Genomic DNA, 21,993 nt, shown 5'->3' on the forward strand with positions numbered 1-21,993 from the left:
CCTCATAATGGTAGAACCATGGTATTTGTCATGTTGCGGTACTAATCAAAAGTAGCGTAGACTCGCGGTATTCCACACATTGTGGTACTAAAAGCAAGGCAAAGTCATCTCCGTAGAGGCCATGAAGGCCCTGGGAGGGGTGGAAGGTAAAGGCTCCCACTATCCGTAACCACGGCACGTGATGGGGTAGAGTGGTTGGCTCTAAGCCAGGAATTAACCTGGTACTCATTTTTGGTGTAGCCTGAGTGAACCTCAGGGCCATACGCACCTCCGGAAGTGGAAATCTCATTTCTTAAATTTTACGACTTCCTGACGGGGATTCGAAACCACGTCCTTCCGGGCGAACCGAGCACGCCTTTACCGCCTCGGCCAGGCAGCCCCTACACATTGTGGTAATGTAGTGCGCACATGTAACACAGACCTATGGTGTTACTCACATTACAGCGCCACTTACAGGCAATGCAAACCTATGGTGTTCCTCACATAAGTATACTAACCACAGAGACTCGTACTATCCCGTGGTGTTCCTCACATAGTGGGTACTAATCATAGGCAAGGCAGACCCATGATGTCGCTCATATAGTGGTACTAATCACATGTACTGTAAAACCCAGCCGGAAGCACACACTGTCGCTTCTAATCACAAACCTATTATGTAACCAACATACTGGTACTACGCGCAAGTAAAAGCGACGCATGGTGTTCCTTGCGTGATGGTACTAATTGCAAGTAGTCTCATGGTTCTAATTCGAACATCCCTTGGTCGACCCTTTTAGTTGCCTCTTACGACAGGCCGGGGATACCGTGGATGTATTCTTCGTCTGCGTCCCTCACCCACAGGGGGTATATTATGGTATGGGGCTGTATTTCGTGGTTAGGGTGTTGTCCGCTTAGGTGAAGCAATGGTTTGTGGACAATAACATGGAAATGGACTGGTCTGACTAGACACCCGACCTGAGGCCAATGGAACACCTTTGGGATGAGTTAGAACGTCGACTTCGCTCCAGACTGCCATGGGCTGCCCTTCCTCTACAGACAGATACATCATTGAAAGTATCCCCAGCAGTGTTAAAGCCGTCTAAAAGGCGAAGGGTGGACCCACTCCATAATTAATGTCCAATAATAGGTAACGTGACACGGGTGAAGTCTAAGTGCAATTTCCGGATACTTTTAATCAGGTAGTGTACTATCCACTCTCTCAAAATTGCGAACAAAAAAGGAGGAATGTCTTTCTTTCTTTCTTTCTTTCTTTCTTTCTTTCTTAATCTGTTTATCCTCCAGGGTCGGTTTTTCCCTCGGACTCAGCGAGGGATCCCACCTCTACCGCCTCAAGGGCAGTCTCCTGGAGCTTCAGACTCTGGGTAGGGGGATACAACTGGGGAGGATGACCAGTACCTCACCCAGGTGGCCTCATCTGCTACGCTGAACAGGAGCCTTGCGGGGGGGGGGGGGGCGGTTGGGAGGGATAGACAAGGAAGAGGGAAGGAAGCAGCCGTGGTCTTAAGTTATGTACCATCCCGGCACTTGCCTGGAGGAGAAGTGGGAAACCACGGAAAACCTTCCAGAATGGCTGAAGTGGGAAACGAACCCACCTCTACTCAGTTGACCTCCCGAGGCTGAGTGGATCCCGCTCCAGCCCTCGTACCACTTTTTAAATTTCGTGGAGAGCCGGGAATCGGACAAGGAAGAATGTACGAATTATATTAGTAACCTAGAGATAAGAACTCACCAATAGGATAGATAATGAAGTGCAGAGTGGATGATCTCTCCGCCTTGCTGACCTCAGGAAAGCAGATGAACGGTGTCGTGATATGTGAGTCCTCCTCCTCCCACAAAGTTTCCAAGCAGAATTCTTTAGGTCCCAGAGCATTGGTGAACTGCGTAGGTATCACCAGGGAACCATTAGCCAGTAGATAGCTGTAGTCATCTTCGTCATCAGGATCCAGTGGGTACCTGAGATAACACGATACATGAGTATTTATCAATTTGGGCGACAAATAATAATAATAATAATAATAATAATAATAATAATAATAATAATAATAATAATAATAATAATAATAATAATAATAATAATAATAATAATAATAATAATAATAATAATATTCAAACATTATAATGTGGTTATCAAGCCTGAAGCATGGTACGCTGCTGAAGAATTGGACCCAACCAACATAGGATTCCTAGAACAACTATATGACCTTCTTTAGAATTTACTGACTCTCTTTTAAATATTGTTGTTGTTCCTTGGGTCATCAGTCTGCAGCAGGGACTCTCAGGGTGCATGCACTGTGCACGGTGCAAAAGACGACTTCGCTTGGTTGACCAGAGTGCAGACCCCCACTCCTCGATTTGGAGCAATAGCGCTGTCTGTCTCTCTTTCCCCACGCCTGTCTCGCTCGCTCCGCCTGTCTCCCTCTTCCTCACTTGCTCCGTAGCGCTCCAAATCCGAGCCGAGTTGAGCCGATCTTAGCCGAGTAGCCCCGAGACGAAGCGTTGGTCCGAGTCGAGCCGAGTGGGACCGATGCACTGTGCACAGGAACTCTGCGCCTCAGTTTGCACGCATGAGATTTTGGACGTTTGAAAAGCCATGGTCTACAGACTAGTTTGATGCAGCGCTCCATCCCATCCTATCCCGTGCTATTTCTTCGTAGCTACTGCATCCTACATCTATTCTAATCTGTTTGTCATATTCATACCCTGGTCTACCCCTACCATTGTTACCCTCTACTGTTCCCTCAAATACTAACTGAACAAGTCCTGTGTGTCTTAAGATGTACCCTATCAATCGATCTCTTCTTCTGGGTCATGAAACTGAAAGACTCTCTAGAGCTTTCTGATCCCGGCGGTATTACGTTTACCAGGTCCAGCGAGAATTTTTTCCCACAAGAATTTTGTAAGTGCCAACAAATATTCGACACAAGGCTGACGTATGTGAGCACTTTCAAATACCACCGTCTGAACTGCTCACCTCGCGGACGAAATATTCTTTACAAAGGTGTGTTCTGTTCGGGAGAGGACACAGAATATCTCATTAATAAATGAAATGAAATGAAATGAAATGAAATGGCGTATGGCGGGAGTGTCCGAGGACATGTTCGGCTCGCCAGGTGCAGGTCTTTTGATTTGATACCCGTAGGCGACCTGCGCGTCGTGATGAGGATTAAATGATGATGAAGACGACACATACACCCAGCCCCCGTGCTAGCGAAATTAACCAATGATGGTTAATGGGCGGTAATCGAAACCGGGACCCCTGTGACCAAAGGTCAGCACGCTAACCATTTAGCCCTTGGGCCGGACATCTCATTAGTATATTAGAAGTAAGAGATGTGAAAGTGGCGAGAATGTAAAAAAAACACTGGCCTTCTGACCTCAACTTGGTAGGTTCGATCCTGGTTCAGTGCGGTGGTATTTGAAGGTGCTCGAATAACCAATCCATCATCAATGCCCAGGCGGCAGGTTCCCTATCAGTTGCTTACCAGCTTTTTCTTAATATTTTCTACGAACTTTGAAATTTATCAAATATTTCCCTTGATAATTTATAGCAATTCATTACTCCTCGTTCTGTAAATGAATATTTGTTCCAATCTGTCCTCTTGAATTCCAACGTTATCTTCATATTATGATCTTTCCTATTTTTAAAATCTCCACTCAAGCCTAGTCTTCTACTTATGTCATTTCACGCCAACTCTCTACTGACAGCTCGAAACATACCACACAGCCGAGCATCTCGTCTCCTTACTCCCAAGTCTTCCCAGCCCAAAGTTTGCAACATTTTAGTAGCACTACACCTTTGTCGGAAATCACCCAGAACAAATCGTGTTGTTTTCCTTTGAATTTTTTCCAGTTCTCGTATCAAGTAGTCCTGGTGAGGGTCCCATACACTGGAGCCATACTCTAACTGCGGTCTTACCAGAGACTAATACGCCCTCTCCTTTACATCCTTACTACAACCCCTAAATACTCTCATAACCATGTGAAGATTTTTTGTAACCTTTCTTAAAAAGCTCCTTAATATGATTACCCCAATGAAGATCATTCCTTATATTAACACCTAGTTGTTTACAGTGTTCCCCATGAGAGACCGGGCGAGTTGGCCGTGCGCGTAGAGGCGCGCGGCTGTGAGCTTGCATCCGGGAGATAGTAGGTTCGAATCCCACTATCGGTAGCCCTGAAAATGGTTTTCCGTGGTTTCCCATTTTCACACCAGGCAAATGCTGGGACTGTACCTTAATTAAGGCCACGGGCGCTTCCTTCCAACTCCTAGGCCTTTCCTCTCCCATCGTCGCCATAAGACCTATCTGTGGCGGCGCGACGTAAAGCCCATAGCAAAAAAAAAAAAAAAAAAAAAAAAAAAGAAAAAAAAACTGAGAGAACTTTACCTCTTGGTGAGACTTACAACTTGACTTTTCATCCTATCTCATACCTGCCAGCTTTTAGAAATAAAAAAAATAGGAAGATTTTTTAATTCCTGGATTTCCTCACATATATTGTACCACGGTCTCGGTGAAAAAAAGGACAAGATAAAAGGCATACGTATCTATAGTTACAATATGACTTGACCACTAAGTTTAAAATCTTAAACCAGGGCCTCTCAAACGCCCAAAATCTCGCGCGTGCAAATTGAGGCGCAGAATTCCTGTGCACAGTGCATCGTTTCCACTCGGCTCGGCTCGCACCAACGCTTCGTCTCTGGGCTACTCGGCTAAGCTCGGCTCGGATTTGGAGCGCTTCGGAGCAAGTGAGGAAGAGGGAGACAGGTGGAGCGAGCGAGACAGGCGTGGGGTAAGAGAGAGACAGCGCTATTGCTCCAAATCGAGGAGTGGGGGTCTGCACTCTGGTCAACCGAGCGAAGTCGTCTTTTGCACAGTGCACCAGGTGCATGCACTCTCAGAGGCCCTGTCTTAAACCAAGAAAACATAAAAATAGTTACAAGAAAATGAACCTAATCATTCTCATTTATGACACATCCGCACGAATGTATATCACACCGCCATACGGAACAAAATGTATAATGGTTTCCATTGTTAGACTAGAAAATGAACGATAATTCTGTCTAAACACTTGGAGGTAACGTTAGTTAAGTTTTGTGGCCATAACGTATAGAGAAAATACCAGAAACTGTCACCGACACAATTCTCTGAAATACATTCAAGGCGTTAAAATTATGAAGTAAGAATGAACACAAATGCACTGAAGTACGCGAAATATAATAGATTTAGAAGTTTCTAACTGATGTAAACAGTGGGGAGGGAATACTACTACCTCGCGTAGATTTGTCACCATCTGACACTACAATGCTCTTCTCTTTTGAAGGACGGCAATTTCCTATGACATTAGCGTTTTGTATTACGATCAACAAAGCGCAGGGTCAAACGCTTCATCGAGTTGGAATCTATTTGCCTGATCCTGTATGTTGTTTTATCCCGAGGGAAAACATTTAAAAATGTAAAAGTAGAAATTAGTCCGCCTCTGTGGTGTAGTGGTTAGCGTGATTAGCTGCCACCCCTGGAGGCCCGGGTTCGATTCCCGGCTCTGCCACGAAATTTGAAAAGTGGTACGAGGGCTGGAACGGGGTCCACTCAGCCTCGGGAGGTCAACTGAGTAGAGGTGGGTTCGATTCCCACCGCAGCCATCCTGGAAGTGGTTTTCCGTGGTTTCCCACTTCTCCTCCAGGCGAATGCCGGGATGGTACCTAACTTAAGGCCACGGCCGCTTCCTTCCCTCTTCCTTGCCTATCCCTTCCAATCTTCCCATCCCTCCACAAGGCCCCTGTTCAGCATAGCAGGTGAGGCCGCCTGGGCGAGGTACTGGTCATACTCCCCAGTTGTATCCCCCGACCAAGAGTCTGAAGCTCCAGGACACTGCCCTTGAGGCGGTAGAGGTGGGATCCCACGCTAAGTCCGAGGGAAAAACCGAACCTGGAGGGTAAACAGATGATGATGATGATGATGATGATGATGATGAAAAGTAGAAATTAAACCTAAGGGTCGACGCACAATGAACATTGTCCGAAAGGAAGTGGTGTGAAATAAATGTTATAAACTATTACATAATGCTATTTATTTATTTATTTATTTATTTATTTATTTATTTATTTATTTATTTATTTATTTATTTATTTATTTACTATTTGCTTTACGTCGCACCGACACAGATAGGTCTTATGGCGACGATGGCACAGGGAAGGGCTAGGAGTGGGAAGGAAGCGGCCGTGGCCTTAATTAAGGTACAGCCCCAGCATTTTCCTGGTGTGAAAATGGGAAACCACGGAAAACCATCTTCAGGGCTGCCGACAGTGGGGTTCGAACCTACTATCTCCCGAATACTGGATACTGACCGCACTGAAGCGACTACAGCTATCGAGCTCGGTATATTTATTTATTTATTTATTTATTTATTTATTTATTTATTTATTTATTTATTTATTTATTTTATGCCTTTGTATGTGGCGAAGTTAGGGCTCACGGCCCTCTCTTACACTTAACCACTACACACAGTACATAGTCACATAACTTGGAAAAATAACATTGACAGTCTCTAGGAACTACCTAAATTAATGGAGTAATATTATAACAGATTAAAATTGTTATTTTTAATGATTAATATTATCTAGCCTATCTACATCACATAACAATAGTTCTAAATCACGCTTGCACTCATACACACTAACATTCATACAAGCTGGTCACGTATTTAAGAGGAAATCTCGACAAGACCGTTTAAATGAGACTGTTGAAGTGCTATTACGTATACTGACAGGGAGTGTGTTCCATAGCCTTGCCCCAGACACTAGGAAGGAGTGGCTGCATACAGTTGAATGATTAACCGGTATCATAAGGGTAGAAGTCGATCTGGTACTATGTCCATGGATAGATGAAAGGAAGTTAAAATGTGACCGGGCGAGTTGGCCGTGCGCGTAGAGGCGCGCGGCTGTGAGCTTGCATCCGGGAGATAGTAGGTTCGAATCCCACTATCGGCAGCCCTGAAGATGGTTTTCCGTGGTTTCCCATTTTCACACCAGGCAAATGCTGGGGCTGTACCTTAATTAAGGCCACGGCGCTTCCTTCCAACTCCTAGGCCTTTCCTATCCCATCGTCGCCATAAGACCTATCTGTGTCGGTGCGACGTAAAGCCCCTAGCAAAAAAAAAAAAAAAAAGAAGTTAAAATGTGAGGATAGGTATTCAGGTGTAGATTCGTTCAGAAGGCGAAAAATTAGTGTCGCAGTATGTAGATTTCTTAGTTGATCGATGTTCAGCCAGGATAGCTTCGCATAATATGGGGAAATGTGTGTCCTAAAGTTCAAAGAAATTATAAATCGCATGCAAGAGTTCATTGCCCTTTGAAGTTTTATAGTTTGTTCTGCAGTTGCATCGGTTAATATGACATCACAGTAATAAATTATTGGAAAAATGAGAGTTTGAATAAGTTTTATTTTCATGCTATGTGGAAAAATGTATTGTTTCACTTTTACGGGGTGGAGAGATGCATATACCTTTCTGCAGACACTTGTTGAATGGTCATTCCAGTTTAATGTGCCATTCATGACAACGCCTAAGTTTCATACAGACTTCTGAAAAGGTACAGCTTCACCACAGAGCATGAGATTAGGCTGTTGTGTGATGTTTAGCGTATTGTCGTTATTTTGTAATTCTAATAATGCAAAATAATACTGCGGAACAACACTAGTACATTATTAACAAACGACTTCGACAGAATTGCAAGAAGAAAAGCACGTTGCCTTCAACTCCAACAAAAGTATGCACAGTGCGCGAACCTCACAATAACCAGTGTTGCCAACTTAGCGGATTTTCCGCTAAATTTGGCGGAATTACAAGACGGTCGGCGGAGAAATATATCGTTTAGCGGACAGCGGATTTTTTGGCGGAGTTCTAGATTTATTATAGCGGAATTTAGTGTTTTATCCATTTTACGTTTTTTTTTTTTTTTTTTCAATTTGTACTCCAGTCTGTCTCCGAGCTATTCCGTATTTCTTGTCAGGAGCTAGCAGTCACATGAGGAAAACATGTTATTTGGATTTGTTGTTATGAGATCATGGTATCAGAAATTTGTAATGCGTGGGGAAAGGTTACTTATCTCTTAGTTGACGAATGAGGACAGATAATGAAACTGTGAGAGAGTAGCTTTTATATTTATGCTAAGAAGGAAGACCGTTTAATGAACTGGCCTGTTCTGTGTGTGGTGGTGGTGGTGGTGATTATTGTTTTAAGAGGAAGTACAACTACGCAACCATCCTCTATATAACACTAATCAGAGGGACAAATGGAAGGGGTCCGACACTTCGAAAAATGAAGATATGGGCCAAAGGAAGACAAGGGCCACGAAGGGCGTGAAAATGAAAGACTCCCTAGCCCTCGCAAACCTAATAGCGTCGGGGTCGGAAAAGAACAAGAGTTGACCAAGAGAGGTCGGATAGGATAGATGAAAGTGAGGAGTCTGGCACAAGTAAGTGGAAGCAATGCCAGGACTCAGCTGAGGGTCCCGTGGTCGCCAACCCACGCTCCAAGGTTTAGAGCCCCAGAGGCCCCTTTTAGTCGCCTCTTACGACAGGCAGGGAATACCGTGGGTGTTATTCTACCGCCCCCACCCACAGGGGGATTCTGTGTGTGGCCCTTGAGGTAGGGGATTCACCTAGTTTGCACCCGGCACTAAAACGCCTACAAGTTTTAGCTCGCCGGCTCGCAGGCAGGGGGTTAATCCCATTGAAACTCACAGATCAGGTGAGTGCAGTCATTTACTTTTATTATTATTATTATTATTATTATTATTATTATTATTATTATTATTATTATTGCTCATTATTTGAGATCGGATTTCTTGGCGGAATTTTAGCGGATTTTTAGTAGTATTTAGCGGATCTTGAAAATATAAGTTGGCAACACTGACAATAACAAACCCATCTTTCGCCCCGATAAACGGAGTTTGTAGGACGACTGCCGTCCCAAATTCCCAGCTCAAAGCACACACGCTGCTGTAGTGAACGCGAAACACCATACACGACACACCAAGGCGACGGACGATACACTCACCAAATAAAGCATCAAATACATACGCTTGCAAATGAGGTTGGGTAAATTACACAAGAATTCTTCCTAGGGAAGAGTACTGACCCTGGAGCTTATGTTGGTCAAAGGTAGGCAGAAGTAAAAATAAATAGGAAAATCTGAAGACAAGTTAAAAAACGGAAAGTTTCCGGATAAATCGGAAGGGTTGGCAGGTCTACATTCATGTCATTGTCTGCTGTCCATCTCACTACATTGTTTAATCAGCCTCGTGACGGTAGATTCAGAGTAGAGGTGTGACAAACTGTTATTTTTGTGTAACTGCTACATCTGTCACTGCTACAATAAAGTAATTGTGAAAAGTATCAGTGAAAAATAACGTCCACCGTTACTCACCTTTTACCGGTCACACATTGGTGTTCTGTGCGGTCACAGCCTGGTCACGGCTTCAAGCTTGTCCCCGTTTAACGTCCAACGTTACTCACCTTTTACTGGTCACAGCCTGGTCACGGCTTCAAGCTTGTCCCCTTACAGCTGTGTTGCAAATTGCCATTCATTCACTCACACATGCGCGCACGCATCACTACACACACTGTTGAACAGCAAAATACGCATTCCAATTTGCTATAAAGTTATCAAGAGGCAGACAGGGGATGAAATGAGAAGACAACATAGCATCTTTTTCTGAAATCTAGAGGAGTGAGTTTGACAATTCCCCAGTTAAGGATGGAAGACAAGAAAACATGATGATCTGCCTGCCAAACCTTGCACAAACCGGTACAAGAGGATCGTTTAAGTAAAATGAAGAACCGATAATGTGTTATTTTGTTATAATGGATTGTGTGAAATGAATTAATAAAAACTTAAGTGGGTGAAGAGACGTTATCACGTTCGTTTCATTCATGACAATCTGAAATGTTTATTGTACTTGTTATGAATATTCAAACAATTGTGCTCATTGTGTTCCACGGTGTAGGGGGCAACGCGCCCACCTGTCACCTGGCGGTCCCGGGCTCGATTCCCGGCGGGGTCAGGTTTATTCAATTGTAATGATGTCAAAGTGAAATAGTATTACAAAATGCATTTTATCTACGTTCATTCTATAATATCAGTTCAGTATGGAAAGTCAGCATAATAATTTATTTATGGTACAAGAAAAATTATACGGGTGAAACTTATAATATTATAATGTAGGTAGCCTTGCACGAACAGTTGAATGTGTGATAACAGTTTACACTTTAGTTACCACTACCAGATGACAGCAGGAACTTAAAGCAATCTCCTACGAAACCGCTCTCACTTGGAAGACATGCGTACTATCTGAAGGTCACATTCTGTGTCTGTAAGGTGCTACTAGTGTGCAAGCTGCTACTAGTGACTGGTCCCCACTTCCCAGTTACTGTTTTCACTAGTATGTTTTTCTGTTGTCGTTACTCGATAACCTGTTATTTATCGTCCTCGTTACATTTGTAACAGTGACAGACATGTAACTGGGACAAAGTAACTGCTACGTTATTTTTCAGCCATCTCTAATTCAGAGTCAAGTAGCTTTACATGTTTTGTACAGTAGGCAGTGGCGGCTGGTGCAGAAAATCAGTTGTGTGCTGTAACCCATCCCCACTCCAAAAAATAAAAATATTTAGAAACAGACCGGTATGTGGTTTTCAAGAAGCTCTCCACTGAGTTTTCCACACTGAACAAACACGCAAACAACCCCAACATATATACACATTCCTCATTAAAAAAACTATAAAACTATATAATTAAACACACAATAACACTTGCAATGGCAAAATATTCACGATCTCAAACACTTGGTGTGAGCGCGCAAAAACAGAACTTCCCAATGTTACCAACATCATTGAAATAAAACCAGCAACGTCGTAATGAAAAATTATATGTTATGTTTTTATAGTGTCATTTATAAACTAGACAAATTAATGAAAGAAAATCACAATATCATGTCCTTATTTTGACAACATAAAATGTACAATTTTTATAGTTCATCGATTTACAAATGTGACTATGGAATAGGCAAGTTGGTAGTATTCTATCCACTTTGGTATTAAAAGACCTGGCGGGAACAGCTCTATAGTATTTCGTTTTCCCGTTTGCTTTGAGCGATCCTCTCTTAAATACTAGCGCTGAGTCAAGAGGGTGCCAGCTGCGACGTTCTCATATCGTTCGTAATGCAAGTGTGCCTAGTGCAAGTGCTGCCTGTCTGTGGTCGAACGAAGAATCGCTGTGAAGCGATGTTTTGGCTGTTGTATCTACAGCCTGTCGGAACCGTTTGGAACACATTCTCTTTGTATCGGAAAAGTTCGGCACGCATGCGCAAAAGGCAGAGTTCCTGGTTTCTGTGAGCTGTGATCGCACAACACCCGGCGTGGAGCGCACCAGTAGTTACCTTGTTGTGAGGGGAGTTGAATAATGTCCTATTCTTTGGCTGACGTCTTTTTCAATGCATTGTACAGTACAGTATTTGATTGTAGATAATATTTTTAAACTAATTTAATTTTCCCAATAGGCAATGTGCTGCAGCACTGCAGCACATAAGGTACGGCCGCCCCTGACAGTAGGTCTACTGACTTTGCACTAGTACTGAAATATTGAAATGTTTCGATACCTCCACACAGGGTTTAAGCCGAATTGGGAAAAGATGAGTTTGGTTTTCGGTGAAATGCAGGAACACGCAAAGCAATGCTTACCGCCTCTAAACAAGGCTTCAGAAAATCGAATGAAGCAAGTATTTGTTATGTGGAAAAGCCGTTTGATAACGCTGCCTGTGAATCTGAAGATGATCTAATCAATCAAAGATAGAGAAAGATTATCTCTGATCAGTCAGTACATTAATAAGACCGTAGTGATAACAACTGAGAGATACGAAAGGGGAGCAACAGGGCGAGTTCTGCAATCAATCAATCAATCAATACTGATCTGCATTTAGGGCAGTCGCCCGGGTGGCAGATTCCCTATCTGTTGCTTTCCTAGCCTTTTCCGAAATGATTTCAAAGAAATTGGAAATTTATTGAACATCTCCCTTGGTAAGTTATTCCAATCCCTAACTCCCCTTCCTATAAATGAATATTTGCCCCAGTTTGTCCTCTTGAATTCCAACTTTATCTTCATATTGTGATCTTTCCTACTTTTATAGACGCCATTCAAACCTATTCGTCTACTAATGTCATTCCACGCCATCTCTCCACTGATAGCTCGGAACATACCACTTAGTCGAGCAGCTCTTCTTCTTTCTCTCAGTTCTTCCCAACCCAAACATTGCAACATTTTTGTAACGCTACTCTTTTGTCGGAAATCACCCAGAACAAATCTTTGCATATCTTGTAAAACTCTCACAGACCAAGTTGCTTGCAATCCAAGGTTTAACTGTATTTAGGAAAGAAGACAAAAGAGGCAAGCATGAATCAATCAATCAATCAATCAATCAATACTGATCTGCATTTAGGGCAGTCGCCCAGGTGGCAGATTCCCTATCTGTTGCTTTCCTAGCCTTTTCCGAAATGATTTCAAAGAAATTGGAAATTTATTGAACATCTCCCTTGGTAAGTTATTCCAATCCCTAACTCCCCTTCCTATAAATGAATATTTGCCCCAGTTTGTCCTCTTGAATTCCAACTTTATCTTCATATTGTGATCTTTCCTACTTTTATAGACGCCGTTCAAACCTATTCGTCTACTAATGTCATTCCACGCCATCTCTCCGCTGACAGCTCGGAACATACCACTTAGTCGAGCAGCTCGTCTTCTTTCTCTCAATTCTTCCCAACCCAAACATTGCAACATTTTTGTAACGCTACTCTTTTGTCGGAAATCACCCAGAACAAATCGAGCTGCTTTTCTTTGGATTTTTTCCACTTCTTGAATCAGGTAATCCTGGTGAGGGTCCCATACACTGGAACCATACTCTAGTTGGGGTCTTACCAGAGACTTATATGCACTCTCCTTTACATCCTTACTACAACCCCTAAGCACCCTCATAACCATGTGCAGAGATCGGTACCCTTTATTTACAATCCCATTTATGTGATAACCCCAGTGAAGATCTTTCCTTATATTAACACCTAGATACTTACAATGATCCCCGAAAGGAACTTTCACCCCATCAACGCAGTAATTAAAACTGAGAGGACTTTTCCTATTTGTGAAACTCACAACCTGACTTTTAGCCCCGTTTATCAACATACCATTGTCTGCTGTCCATCTCACAATATTTTCGAGGTCACGTTGCAGTTGCTCACAATCTTGTAACTTATTTATCTCTCTATAGAGAATAACATCATCCGCAAAAAGCCTTACATCCGATTCCACTCCTTTACTCATATCATTTATATATATAAGAAAACATAAAGGTCCGATAACACTGCCCTGAGGAACTCCCCTCTCAACTATTACAGGGTCAGACAAAGCTTCACCTACTCTAACTCTCTGAGATCTATTTTCTAGAAATATAGCAACCCATTCAGTCACTCTTTTGTCTAGTCCAATTGCACTAATTTTTGCCAGTAGTCTCCCATGATCCACCCTATCAAATGCTTTAGACATGTCAATCGCGATACAGTCCATTTGACCTCCAGAATCCAAGATATCTGATATATCTTGCTGGAATCCTACAAGTTGAGCTTCAGTGGAATAACCTTTCCTAAAACCGAATTGCCTTCTATCGAACCAGTTATTAATTTCACAAACATGTCTAATATAATCAGAAAGAATGCCTTCCCAAAGCTTACATACAATGCATGTCAAACTTACTGGCCTGTAATTTTCAGCTTTATGTCTATCACCCTTTCCTTTATACACAGGGGCTACTATAGCAACTCTCCATTCATCTGGTATAGCTCCTTCGGCCAAACAATAATCAAATAAGTACTTCAGATATGGTACTATATCCCAACCCATTGTCTTTAGTATATCCCCAGAAATCTGATCAATTCCAGCCGCTTTTCTAGTTTTCAACTTTTGTATCTTATTGTAAATGTCATTGTTATCATATGTAAATTTTATTACTTCTTTGGCCTTAGTCTCTTCCTCTATCTCAACATTATCCTTGTTGTTGTCATCTTTTTTTTGCATGCCCCGTGCTGGTAAAGGAGAGTACAATAGCCATCACACCGTTCCCGCACGCCCGTAGAAAACCCATCAGTTTCGAAGAATGGATAAATAGATGGAAAAACAATAAAATTTGCCCCATTACAAGTGTTGAAAATGCTGTCCCACTTGCAGACAAACGTCCCGGGTTTCGGCCCACAACTGGCGAAGTGGTCACGGCTGGTCCGTGGTCCGAGAACTCTGCTCTCCGACCTGAAAACCGAGCAGAGGAGGGATGCCACGGCTCTACCGTCGAGAGGGGCGGATTCTCATCGTCGGCTGTCCTGAGAATGGATTTCCGTGGTTTTCCATTTTCCTGCACTCAGGCGAATGTCGGGGCAGTTCCTAGTATAGGCCACGGACGCTATCGCCTTCTCCGAACATCTCCTTCACCGTAACAAATCTCCTGGTCTGAGAGACGGCGTTACCGTCTAGGAGGCCCGCCTCCCCCTTCAGGGGAGGAATGAAAACATTTTAGTAGCAGTAGCAGTTGGTCTGCCAGTGCTAAGCACAGTTTTGGAGGGGTGTGCTAATCCAACTGAAGAGCCCAAATAGCACGTCTGGGAAAAACTCTGCAAACGCACACGGCCTGACCACCCAAGCGTTGGTTTCTTCTCCTGTGATTTTTGGATCTGCGGCTGAGAAAACCTGGTTTTTTTTTTGTATGTGTGTGGAATATTTCAGTTCATTCTCTGCAGTTCAGCTTCATGAATCTTCAAAACGTCCGTGCGAATTGCATTTAAAAATCTACAAAACCAAACCAAACCCCATGGCACTACAGCCCTTGAAGGGCCTTGGCCTACCAAGCGACCGCTGCTCATCCCGAAGGCCTGCAGATTGCGAGGTGTCCTGTGGTCAGCACGACGAATCCTCTCGGTCGTTATTCTTGGTTTTGGAGACCGGGGACGCTATCTCACCTTCAGATAGCTCCTCAATTGTAATCACGTAGGCTGAGTGGACCTCGAACCAGCCCTCAGGTCCAGATAAAAATCCCTGACCTGGCCGGGAATCGAACCCGGGGCCTCCGGGTAAGAGGTAGGCACGCTACCCCTACACCACGGTTAAAAATCTACAGCGCATGAAACTACGCTGTTCGGCACTTAACTGAGGAGCAATGAAGTACACTAAACAGATCAATGACTGCTGTATAAGAAGCAATCACGCTGTACGCTGTACGGAAGCTTATCGCAGACTAGCTGAGACAATGGCGAGCTATATGGGTCAAGCGACTACTGCATCATCCATTCGCCAAGACACGACACAGGGAATAACCAGCAACTCGACTGAGGCTCGTACGGCATACAGAAAGGAAGTGAGACAAGGTTTTAATGTGTTACCCTCATTTTAAACTATCTGTTGTACCCGAACTTGACGGCTTAGTTTTTGTGCAATAGGAATAACAATAATATGCTTTCAGCTGCAGTGTCCAGGTATTTTGATTTGACGTCATCTAAGCTACCTGCTTGCCAATTTCGACGTTCCATTTTACTCTATCAGTGCTGGTGGTGGTTTTTTTTAAAGAGGAAGTGCAACTAGGCAATCATCCTCTGTATAACACTAATCAGAGCGGAAAGAAATGGAAGGGATCCGACACTTCGAAAAATGAAGGTATCGACCAAATGAAGATAAGAGCTACAAAGGGCGTGCAAATGAAAGACTCCCTACCCCTGAACGCTTTAATACCGTCGGGGAAGAAAAAGAACAAGAGTTGAACAAGGGAGGTCGGATAGGATGGGTGAAAGTGAGGAGCCTGGCACAAGTAAGCGGAAGCAATGCCAGGACTCAGCATCGGGCCCCATGGTCGCCAACCCATGTTCCCAAGTTAACAGCCCACGAGGCCCTTTTAGTCGCATTTTACGACAGGTAGGTTATACCGCGGGCCTTATTCTACAGCCCCCACTCACAGGAGATTTTACTTTAGCAGATGGCAGAGAAACGGATCTCTATTGGGCGACTTTTAATTATTTTTGTCGGTTAAATACGAAATGTGTCACCAGAGATCTTTTACATGTCGTCATTCGATATGGAGTGTTGAATGGACTTTCTTCCACCCTTCAAAATATTCTAGCTACCTCTGCCGAGTTTCAACCCGCGAATCACTATTACTGATCCATAGAGGAAACTAATTGGAGCAGTAATGCCACCTAGTGCAGGTGAGTGGCAGCAGAAGAGACAGAGCACACGTCAATTAAAAAATAGCGTAATAGTATTATCCATTAGTTCCAGGGACTACCTCTTAGCATTGATGGTAGAGTGTCCGCCTTCAAATCCCAAGAACATAGGTACACAACCGACAATAAGTGGTGGTGGTGATGGTGGTGGTGGTGATTATTGTTTTAAGAGGAACTACAACTAGGCAACCATCCTCTAAACCGACAGTAATACCATTTACTTAGTTATTCGCAATTATGTCGCTCAGGGTTGGTTCTATAAAGAAACTATAATGACATAAAATGTCCAAAATTACATTTAAAGTGAGTTTTGTTTGACACGTTTTAAAATAAATTTGATCGTTTTCAAAATATCAGCAAAAAACCATTTCAACCCCACTTTTAGGCCCCGTTCCGCCTTTGAACATCGTAATGCCCAGCGTCTAAGTTAACACAGCTGTAAAGTACTTTCATAAAAGTATGTCCTACCATTTCCACGTGGCAAACAAACATACATACATACATACATACATACATACATACATACATACATACATACAAACATATATGCATGTATACATACAAACATGCATACAGTACGTATATACATACATACTTGTTTGTTTGTTTGTTTAAAGGTATCTAACAGCTAGGACATCGGCCCTACGTATATACTTATTTGCAAACATACAAGCATTCATAGTATAAAATTAGAAGAAATACAAATATACACACAGTACAGATAAACATAAATTTTCATACATAAATACAAACATACATTTAAAATTAAATCGCTGGTATGACATTAAGTTTTTTAGTTAAACAAAATTATCACTTCATAATGAGCGAAGACAAAATTATTTACGGAAATGCAGAACAAACGATAAATAATAAATATAACAAATTTGAAAAATAATTCACCATTTAATGTGATGAAATCTAAACTTCAATAATTTTGAAGGTATTGTTATTTTAGCTAAGTCTGCAGAAGATTTGGAGAAATTCTTGAATGTAATGGACACAGTTTTAGAGAAGAAGTGAAATCGGATGACGAAGGACATGTCAGAACAGGAATGAATTTTTAAAGAAAGTAGGTGAATATTGATACTTCGGTAATGAAATAACCAATGATAGCGGACATCAGTGAAAGGGAAGGTTCTTGGAATAAAGAGAAGAAAGCGACCAAGACTCATGATGTAAATGTAGCTCCTATGTGGAGATGAAGATGGTGGCAATGGATAGAGAAATTTGGTTTGCAGCGACAGGTAAACAATTCTGATGGTGTATTGTAACTATAAACACGGCAGAGTATACACAATACGTCTGCTGATAACATATGTCCATGTGTCACTTTGGCAAAGAGGGTCCTCCAAACTAACTAACTCACTAAACTAAACTAAACTAAACTAAACTAAACTAAACTAAACTAAACTAAACTAAACTAAACTAAACTAAACTAACTAACTAAATAAATAAATAAAAATATTTTGGGGAATGGATAGACAATAACCTGTCAGAAAGAAAGCCACTGTTATCGAGAATCAACAAGATGAACTTGGTATATAAACTAACTATAAACAGTTACAACAAGGAGAAGAATATATCTATCAATGTAAAACTCAGACACTATCAGACAGTCATCAGCTCGGAGGCTTTATATGCAGCTGAAAGTTTGAACCTGATGAAAACAGGATTGGTCAAGAAGTTGGAACTAGTGGGGAGAAAGATCCTGAGGAAGATACTGAGACCCCAAAGAACAGACGATGGATCATACAGAAAGAAAAGTAACCAAGAATTATATCTCAAGATGGAAAAGATCTCAGATACCATCCGGAAGAGGAGAACCATGTCCTTCGGACATATCTACAGAATGAACCCGGGAAGGCTGACCAGTCAGACAATAAGACTTTTTGAGATCAAAAACTATGGTGCGCTGGTATCAGGAGGTGAAGAAAGACCTGGAAGAAAAGGGAATACAAGAAATGGAAATCAGCAACAGGGATGCTTACAAGTCGAGGAGGTTTCAAGGAAAATTTAAATCTCGTACCCACGCGCCGCGGACAGAAGAAAGAAGGAGATTGCAGAGTGAAAGGATGAAGGAGAACTGGATGAGGATTAAAGCCCGGAAACAGAGGAAGTGGTCTGTAGTTGGCCAAAATGAAAGAATAAGATAAAAACAAATCTGCGCAAAGAAGTTCGTATGATCGTCTCTGTCAGTACCGGGAATCGAACCCGGACCCCTGAGGATTGTAGCTAATAACACTAGCCGGTGGACACTAGACAGCTAGTTACATTATAAGATGGAGACAGGCAGTGCTCGTGTTAATACGACACAGAGTACAGGAAAGATGGAGCAGTGATTAAGCTAGATATTTGTTGTTTTGTAAAAGAGATAATAAACCATCCATCACAGATGTCACAATAAAACACTCCTTACGTAACCGTGTAAAGCATAGCTTCCAATAATTCAAGTGAACTAAGATAACAGTTAGGTGCGGCTTTTACATCAATTGTGATTCTTCATAACACATTCACTTTCACGACATCTCAATCATTTCTTTTTAACTTGACGAAATTGGTTTTACAATATTCTGTTTTCCGTTTGTTCCAACAATCCCATACTTTTCAGTGTGTTGCCTAGTTTGAGTCAACCAGTATCAGCCTGATACAACTTTTATGTTTTTCAATCTGACAAATAATAATAATAATAATAATAATAATAATAATAATAATAATAATAATAATAATAATAATAATAATAATAATAATAACCCAAGTAAATGTCTTGGAAAGAATCGCCAGCAGAACTGGCTTAAGAATTTCTGCAGAAAAAACAAAACTTTTAACAAATATTTGGGATGCACCAACATTTCTGAAAACAGATATTGGCCAAATAGAGAGGGTAAAAAAATTCAAATATCTAGGGGAAATAATCCAAGAAAATGGTTTAGAAAAATCTGCAGTAGAGGAGAGGGTACATAAAATGGAGAGAGCTTATGGTGTCACCAGAGATATCTACAATAAAAGATGCCTATCCAAAAATGCAAAAATAAGGCATTACAACACAGTAGTGAAGCCAGAATGCCTATATGCAAGCGAATGTCTGGCATTTAACTATAATTTAGATAAACTAGAAATACTAGAAAGGCGAATCATGAGGAAAATATTAGGCCCACAAAACACAGCAGAAGGTTGGAAATTACGAAGTAATGCTGAAATATATAAAAAAAATAGAAAATATATCAGATGTAATGAGGAAAAGGAGACTTATGTTTTTTGGACATTTATATCGAATGCAAGATAGTAGATTAACCAGTAAGATTTTCAGATATTTGTGGGGTAAGAAATCAACGACAAGCTGGGTCAATGAAGTAAGAAAGGATTTAGAAAAAAAACAATATAACAACAGAAGAAATAAATAATAGAGAAGGCTTTCGGGAAAAAGTATTGAAAATAGAAGGATTCCAAGGTAGGAAAGTAAAAAAGACTGGTTCAAAGTGGTCTGAAGACAGAAAGCAGAAACATAGTGAACAGATGAAAGCGTACTGGAAGAAAAGGAAAGAACAAAGCAGAAGGAATTGAAATTGGCACGTGGTCCTCTGGTGGCCCATTCGAAAGAATAATAATAATAATAATAATAATAATATGTTTTATTTATTCTGGCAAAGTTAGGGATGTGCTCCCTTTCTTACACTTAACCAGTCTTAACCTAGAACACTTAATAATAATTAACATTATCATATTATGATCATCAGTAACAACAGAAACAGTAATAGTATTAATAAAAGTAACCATCGTACGTAGAGTACATTAAAATATATGAATAATGAGAACTATAACTACTACTTAAAAGGAAGATTAGAAAATGTATACATTTCTACAGTACACCGAAATATCGCCTTCGATGAGAAGTGAAGAGAAGGATTAGTAAGAAGAAGAAGAAGACGAAGAAGGAAAAGAAGAAGAATATCTGTGAAAGGAAGAGAGTAGCGGCAATTGGAAATTAGAAGTTGGGGGGAGAGGGGATCAAAATGTATAGACAACAAAAGGTACCTGGGTTTGTGGAGGAAAAAAAAAGCTAAAAAGTGGTAATTTTTTGATGCTCTCTGAGCGAACTTCGGCACAGAAGTAAAGATTGACATTTCACCAACTTAAGTGCGATAATAATAGTTTTTCGAGATTTTGGTTCAATACTGTACAATATAAAATACAATATACAATGAAATATTCACCAAAGAGACAATATTACACATGTAATTACAGGTGATCGAAAAACAAGAAAGGAAAATCCTCTAAAAAATGTTAGGACCAAGAATTTGGATGAAAAAGAAATCACATGAAATCTATCAAGTTACAGAAAAAATGACAGATACAATCAGGAGACGGCGATTATAATTTTAAGGATAATAACAGGCTCACAAAGAAAATTTTAAACTTAGTCTCATCAATGAAAAATCACAATAACTGTCTAAAAGAAATCAGTGAAGACCTAAATGAAATTAGCATTAATGAAGAAATCATTTAAGATAGAATAAGATTCAGAACCTTAATTCACAAACACACATTTTCTGTGAAGTCCACCCGATTAAATACAGAATGGACTGAAGAACGTAAAGAGGAGCACAGAGAGAGAGGATGAAGAGATATTTGGAAGAAAAGGAGAAAACAAAAAAAAAATGCTAATAAGTTCAAACGTGCTCCTTAGTTCGACATAACGAATCAAGAAATAATAATACAAATATCTATATCCCAAAACGCAAAATTACGACACTACAACACATTTATCAAACTAGAAGCCCTTTATGCATCAGACACTCTGATAACTGGTGGCAGATCACAAATTAAAAACATCGAAAAATAAGAGTGGAAAATTCTCAAGAAAATTCTAGGACCTAAATGCGAAAATGGTATTTGGATGGAAAGGAAATCACAGGAAACCTATCAAGTGACAGAAAAAATCACAGACGCCATTAGAAAAAGAAGATTAAAATTCTATGATCATCTGATAAGAATGGATAAAAATAGGCTAACAAAAGTACTAAATCTCGCAGTATCTCTAAAAAAATCACAACTGGCTTGCGAGGTGATTCGAGATATCGATGTCACTCTGTATTTCAGTTGCATCCAGTTTCACTACTATTTGTTGAAGAACAAAATTATTTTACAGAAAATTTTGTCTTCAGAAAAGTACGAATGGGACACGAAAAAAAAAAAACACATTAATATCAAAAGTGATAGGTGAATGGTCTGTGATAAAAGTGAAGCCGATAAAAGTGATTAAGGTGAAGTGATTTCATCAGTAGACTGCGTCCTCTTTTCTTAGGTTGGTGATATGGCATCCCTATTCACGAAGATTTGGAAGGAAACAATATAGCAGAAGAAGAAGAAGAAGCAACAAGAGGGAGAGAGATTTTAGACAGAGTTAAAATGGAAGGATTGACGCAAGTGCAATAGACTGATATAACTTGAAAACAATATCCTTTAACCCATGGGTAAATAATGCAAGTATGGATCTTGAATAATAATAATAATAATAATAATAATAATAATAATAATAATAATAATCAGCATATTATTATTATTATTATTATTATTATTATTATTATTATTATTATTATTATTATTATTATTATTATTATTATGACTTGCAAAGTAAGGCTATGAAGTGTTTACATCCATTTAGTATTATTATTTACGTAGTCGGATGATCGCA

The 21,993-nt window shown here is 40.8% G+C and overlaps 1 protein-coding gene across 1 annotated transcript in view; it reads right to left on the reverse strand.

Moving 5' to 3' along the window:
- The window catches only part of LOC136881907 (G-protein coupled receptor Mth2), a 101,979-nt gene that overhangs the window by 55,180 nt on the left and 24,806 nt on the right, over nt 1-21,993 (reverse strand). Inside the window, exon 2 of the mRNA XM_067154350.2 lies at nt 1,730-1,953. Coding sequence (XP_067010451.2) covers nt 1,730-1,953 — 224 coding nt within the window. The remainder of the gene's footprint in view (nt 1-1,729; nt 1,954-21,993) is intronic.

This window comes from Anabrus simplex, chromosome 10, assembly GCF_040414725.1.
Source record: "Anabrus simplex isolate iqAnaSimp1 chromosome 10, ASM4041472v1, whole genome shotgun sequence".
Taxonomy (NCBI): Eukaryota; Metazoa; Arthropoda; class Insecta; order Orthoptera; family Tettigoniidae; genus Anabrus; species Anabrus simplex.